Genomic DNA, 6,711 nt, shown 5'->3' on the forward strand with positions numbered 1-6,711 from the left:
AGGATAGATTGGATAAGTTTGATTGGTCCTCTTATGTGTTGCATGAACTATATAAGGGGATTGGAGTGTACAAGAAACAATTGGAAAAAGGCAAGTTGACTGAGAAGAAGAAGAATGTGCCAGGTTGTCTATACTTCCTAATGGTAAGTGCTACAATAATTTGTATATTTCTGTTGTCATTTGATGGTGTGAATGTTGTCAATGGTTGCTGTTAACTTATCATTCATGTCACATGCAGTTATATTGTCTACAAAATTTTCCATTGGGAGAAACAAAAGCTACACATGTAAAGGATGCTGTTGCATATTGGGATGAAAAGAAAGTGCAGCAAAGAGTTAAGGAGGAGAAGGAAAGCAATCGAGGACTCTTGCATCCGGCAAAGCAATCCACCAAATTTGATCCTGAAAATTTAACTCACCCGGTATGTGGACTTGTGGGCTTAATGATTAATTTTTTGTTTTTCTACTATTGCTTACTGTTCTGAATTTTATTTGTATAGGAGATAAAAAAGACATATACTCGATTAGTGTCTATGCTGGGGGAGGAAATGATGGCCCTTCAGTCAAGACTAATGGAGGGTAGTGGCAATGTAAGTGAAGAGGACAAAGATGAGGAAGAAGAATCTGAAGCAGAAGAGGAAAAAGTTGAGAAAGGAAGTGATTCAGAGGATGAGGAAGAAGATGACAGAAATGAAGAAGAAGGATCTGAATCACAAGATGATAGAAATGAAGAAGAAGAGCAAGAAGCTCAATCAGAAAAGGAGATGGGTGGACAAGAATCACATGACAAGGAAAAAGAAGAGGATGAAGAGGAAAAAGAGAAGGGAAATGAGGAGAAAGAAGATGAAGAAGAAGATAAAAGAGGAGAAGAAGATGAAGAGGACAAAGAAGTGGATGAGGCCACCCAAGGGGAAGGGAGTGAACATGTGAGGAAATCTACAAGGGTGATAAGTAAGGGGAAAGCTCTTAGGTCTCCATTTCTGGAATTTAAAAGCAAAGCTGGGAAAAAGAGAACAATTGATGACAGGCAAGCTTTATTTGACATGTGTACAGCAAGGTGTAGCCAAGAGGAGCAAGAGAAGTAAGTATTATGTTTTGGTGACCAATTTTGTATTATGTTACAGAATTTACTGAATTTACTAACTTTATAATTGTTTCATTTGTGTTAGATACTTTGTATCGATGTATGGATACTTCCTAACCCGTGGTGAGTTGCAATGTCTCCAACGTAGAAGATGGATAAACGACAGGGTGAGTCACACGTACATAGTTAATAATATAGTGAGTTATTGCATGCTAAGTAGTTGTAATTTGTTTGTATTTGCAATTTCAGTTTATGACTATGGTGGCGAAGACATTCGTTGGAGATCAAAAGGAAAAAGATGGGCGAGTCAACCGTCATATATTTTCTGCAGATTTCATGCAGAAAATGGTGGCGAATCCTTTAAGGTGGAAATGGGAGGACCATCAAAGAGAAATATTACCTGAATATATTGGATACAATATCGGGGATTGCGATTTCATTTTTGGTCCTACTCTATTTGAAGATCATTGGTTTTGTTATGTTTTTGAGACAAAGACCATGACCTTCCACGCCCTTGACTCGTTGGTTGATAGCATCACATTCATAAGATTACAAGCCGAGGAAGAAGAAGCAAAGAAGAAGGGGGGTGAGCAACATGACGCAAAGAAGAAGAAGAAAAGGACAAGTAAAAGGCAGTTCGACCCCAAACAGTTCATGGCAACACAAACTGTGAGTAGTTATTTACAGCTTTTACACTTGTCAATGACTATTATAATTGTTAGTAGCAGTCTGCATAGTTCTCATTACATGCTCTGGTAGTTGTCACTGGAAGCTGTACTAGTTGTCACCGGATGATCTGTTACTTATCACTGGATGCCATGCTAGTTGTCACTGTATGCTCTGTCCCTTGTCACTATATGCTGTCGTAGTTGTCACTGGATGCTGTGCTAGTTGTCACCGGATGATTTGTTACTTGTCACTGGATGCCATGCTAGTTGTCACTGTATGCTCTGTCCCTTGTCACTATATGCTTCGTAGTTGTCACTGGATGCTGTGCTAGTTGTCACCGGATGATTTGTTACTTGTCACTGGATGCCATGCTAGTTGTCACTGTATGCTCTGTCCCTTGTCACTATATGCTGTCGTAGTTGTCACTGGATGCTGGGCTAGTTGTCATTGCATGCTCTGGTAGTTGTCACTGGATGTTGTGCTCGGTGTCAGTGGATCATTTGTTAATTGTCACTGGATGATATATTAGTTGTTAGTTGTCACTTAATGATCTGTTACTTGTCACTGGATGATATATTAGTTGCCACTGGATGCCCTGTTAGTTGTCACCAGATGCTCTGTTAGTTGTCACTGGATGCTCTGTCCCTTGTCACTACATGCTCTGTGAGTTGTCACTGGATGTTCTGTCCCTCGTCACTGCATGTTCATTATGTGTGTGTGTTTTTTTTTGCAGATGAACTGTTTCCATTTAATGCTACGTGCTGTTAAGCCAGAATTGTTCGTCAATGAGGACAAAATTGACAACGAAGTGAAATGGGCTAAAGTCTATGTGCAGAATGATACGTAAGTGTAGATGTTCTGTTCGATTGTGTTATGTTGTTTTTGTTCACAATAACAATTGCAAGGTGCTAACATATTCAATTTGCTTGGTAGTGATTCATGTGGAGTTCATGTTATCTCTTGGCTACAAGAGTGGGATGGCACCGTTCGGGATGATGCAGGATATACAATGCCACGATACTCTAATGATGAGCTACAAGATTTGAAGGTTGGCTGTTTGTGGTGGTTGGTAACCCATCCAAGTAATGAACATGGGAGTGAAGTGATGTCGATGCTATCGGACTACAACAAGACCAAGAAGAGGAGATAGAGTAGTCTATGAATTTTTTGTTCTCTTGGCCCATGATATGTGTTGTTAAGATGATTAGCAAATAGGTCATTTTGTAACAAACTGATCAGGTTATGTTTATAATATTATTACCTTTGTCATCACATTGCAATACTAATTTGTTAGGGTTTTATTACATTGTTAATTATATTTCTATTATATATGTGCAGAGATATTATGGTTGGTTATGAAATTAACAACGTCAGTTATCCAAAATAACAACTAATATAACAGGAGTTAATGACAAGTGATATGAGAATTTCAAAACAAGTCACAGTGCTCCATTGACAAGTCACAGTGCCCCATTGACAGGTCATGGTGCCCTATTGACAGGTCATGGTGCCCTATTGACAAGTCATAGTGCAACCATTGACAAGTCACGGTACTCCATTGACAAGTCACAATGCTCTCTTGACAGCGACCATTGACAAGGGACAGTGTTCACCAAAACAAGTCACAGTGCTCCATTGACAAGTCACAGTGCCTCATTGACAGGTCATGGTGCCCTATTGACAAGTCATAGTGCAACCATTGACAAGTCACGGTACTCCATTGACAAGTCACAATGCTCTCTTGACAGCGACCATTGACAAGGGACAGTGTTCACACAAACAAGTCACAGTGCTCCATTGACAAGTCACAGTGCCCCATTGACAGGTCATGGTGCCCTATTGACAAGTCATAGTGCCCTATTGACAAGTCATAGTGCAACCATTGACAAGTCACGGTACTCCATTGACAAGTCACAATGCTCTCTTGACAGCGACCATTGACAAGGGACAGTGTTCACACAAACAAGTCACAGTGCTCCATTGACAAGTCACAGTGCCCCATTGACAGGTCATGGTGCCCTATTGACAAGTCATAGTGCAACCACTGACAAGGGACAGTGAAGCCATTAACAAGTCACAGTGCCCCATTGACAAGTCACAGAGCTCCATTGACAAGTTACCGGATAAACCATTGACAAGGGACAGTGTTGTCATTGACAAGCAACAGTGCGCCATTGACATGTGACAGTGTTGTCACAGAGCCACCACTGACAGGGGACAAGGGAGAGGTAAGTTTTTGACACTTCATTAATAATGATTATATATGACCATACAACCAAAATATAATATGACAAAGTGATTGTAAATATCATTTCATGGTAAAAAAAGTTATGTTACTTGAATTCATGTTGTTGACAACTTACATCAGCAAATTCATTGACAAGTCGTAGTGCAATGATTGACAAGTCATTACAGGTCTAGTGACAACTCAGGGTGCAGGTAATGACAACTAAAATGACAGTACAATGTAACATGCCAATTCATAGCCAACTTTCATTTACACCTTCATATACATGAAACTACACCTATTTCACAACCCATCCCAAAAAAAATATAGGGGTTGCATGTCATAATGAAACTAACCAGTGGTGTGTATCCATTTACAAAAAATTTCCTTCACACCCATTTACAAAATATTCTCTTCACATCCATATACAAAAAATAGCTGACTTCAATATGTTCTCAGCTGGGATTTGGGTTCTTGCATGTCTTGGCAGTGTGTCCAGGCTCTTTGCATCTTCCACAATGATAAACCTTCTTATTTTGGAACTGAGATTCTATCCTATTAATCCTTGGCCTTCCTGGAGGCCTTTTGGTTATCGGTGGATGCAAGAATGTTTGGGTCAGCATATGACTCACAGTAGGTGCATCAGGCTGTGGGCAATCATGTGTTGCAATTGGCCTCATGCTATTTGCATATATTTTCTCCTGTGTGGACAATTTGTAACAATCATCTACATAATCATACACACTACGGTGAACTAGTTTGATTGCTGCACAAGCATGTGGACAAGGTATTCCACTCATTTGCCATGCCAAACATGTGCATCTGTGAGAAATCAGATCAACAGCAACATAGATGATGCGTCCCTCACGTATTGTCTGCACCGAAATATGGTCATCACCATAATATGTTGCCTCCATACACGCACCTCTTGCTATTTGTTCCGACAACTTTGATTCAATATTGGGTCCTACACCATTTTTCCAGCTTTTCATCCCCATTTTGCTAGCAACCATCTTCTTGGCCAACTTCTCTTGATGCTCTTGTATCAAAACCGGCAAGGCGTGCTTCCTTTCTTTCAACATCCATGCATTAAAAGACTCAGCAAGATTATTGGTGATGTTATCCCATCTCTTAAAAGGAAATTTACTTTGCGCCCATCTATCCACATCCCCATGAGATTCAACCCATTGTGCCAATTGAGGACAAAACAATCTTAAATTTCCCATTGCAACATTAAACTCATTATCATGCCTTGCATATGCAATTCCATCAAGTAAATTAAGTGCATTCTCCTTGTTATTTTCTGAGGTCCGTCTCACACCTCTATTGATTTTCACATACTGCGCACTATAATTTTCTTTCACATGTCGATAGCAAAAAGCATGTCTATCACCATCAAATACTGTCTTGACAGCACCGATAATAGCATTACTCCGATCTGAGACAATTGTCACTTGTGCTGATCTGGTTATCTCTTTCAGATTCTGTAGATACCAAGTCCATTCATCATTTGTTTCCCCGCTAACAATACCATATGCTAAAGGAAACAACTCATTGTCTGCATCAAATGCACAAGCTGATAATAAAGTTCCTTTGTAAGGACCACTCAAATGACATCCATCTATATAAATAATTGGTCTGCAACCTTCCACAAAGCCTTTAATTGAGCATCCATATGCAATGAATAGCCTCTCAAATCGGTTGCTATCTGAGCCTTCCCATCTTGCAACTGTGTCAGGATCAGTTTCCATGAGTCTCTCACACATCCAAGGGATTACCTTATAAGAATCTTCTACTCGACCATGTAATTCCATTAGTGCTCTCTTCCTAACCCTATATGCTTGAGTATAGTTCAATTGCACTCCATATTCTTTATACAAGTCCTTTCTGATTTCATTAGGACTCTTGTCAACATTGCACCTCAAGTCATCAATCACAATCGAAGCAGCTAAATTTGACCTTCCTGAGTGAGGTACAATTAAGTTGTCCTGTGCATGATGAATGTGTTCACTTTTGTACGTTCTGATAGTTAAAAACTCAGTATCTTGATGTGCTCCCATTGAATATGCACCCATATACCATGGACAACCATCAACCTTGCACTTCACAATGATCTTTTGCTGATTATTCTTAATGAAAACGTACGAAAACTTCTGGCATAAGCTGTACTTGTATAATGTTTTCCGGAGAGTAGTGGCATTTGGAAATATTTGTCCTTCTCCAATAATCAAATCCTTCCATTTTGTGGAATTCATTTGTGGTGTAGGTGTTGGGATCATTTCAACAGCACAAGGAATTGATTGTGGCTCTCCAATCACATCAAATAAGGTAGGTGGAGACATAGACAATTCATTGACACCTCCAAATGATTGATCAATCCTGCAAAAAATGACAAGTCAGGGTGCATGTATTGACAAGTTGGTAGCAATACAGTAACAACTGACATACTAAGAAATCACAATAACAGTTTTCTTAAACTATACTTACACATCTTGCTCCTCCATTGTATTATCTCTTGTTGCTTCTATGTGGTCCTCATTTTCATTTTCTTCGACATACACATGACCACTTTCTTCATTGAACTTTATCAAATGTTCCACCCCATCATCATCTACCAACTCCACAAAAGTTTTTTTATCAAACACAACAGAGAATTTCAGAAGAAATGAGTTGCTTTCTTTTCCAGCAATTGATGATATAATTTCTTTCAATTCTTCATAACTTGTGCCCTC

At 39.4% G+C, this 6,711-nt stretch overlaps 1 protein-coding gene and 1 long non-coding RNA gene across 2 annotated transcripts; one reads left to right on the top strand and one right to left on the bottom strand.

Annotated features, from left to right (window-relative positions):
• The first annotated feature begins 1,167 nt into the window (after positions 1–1,167).
• On the top strand, positions 1,168–1,450 carry LOC114758526 (uncharacterized). Its single transcript, XR_003741817.1, has 2 exons — positions 1,168–1,250; positions 1,333–1,450. It is a non-coding gene; the product is annotated as an uncharacterized LOC114758526 (long non-coding RNA).
• Positions 1,451–4,434: 2,984 nt separating this feature from the next.
• LOC114758529 (uncharacterized) lies at positions 4,435–6,483 on the bottom strand. Its single transcript, XM_028947582.1, has 2 exons — positions 6,467–6,483; positions 4,435–6,358 (listed from the first exon to the last, which is right to left on the bottom strand). Exons 1-2 carry the CDS (start codon positions 6,481–6,483, stop codon positions 4,435–4,437), a joined length of 1,941 nt encoding a protein of 646 aa, XP_028803415.1.
• Between the last annotated feature and the right edge of the window lie 228 nt (positions 6,484–6,711).

Source organism: Neltuma alba, unplaced genomic scaffold (assembly GCF_004799145.2).
Source record: "Neltuma alba isolate B1F8T4 unplaced genomic scaffold, ASM479914v2 tig00010724_pilon, whole genome shotgun sequence".
Classification (NCBI taxonomy): Eukaryota; Viridiplantae; Streptophyta; class Magnoliopsida; order Fabales; family Fabaceae; genus Neltuma; species Neltuma alba.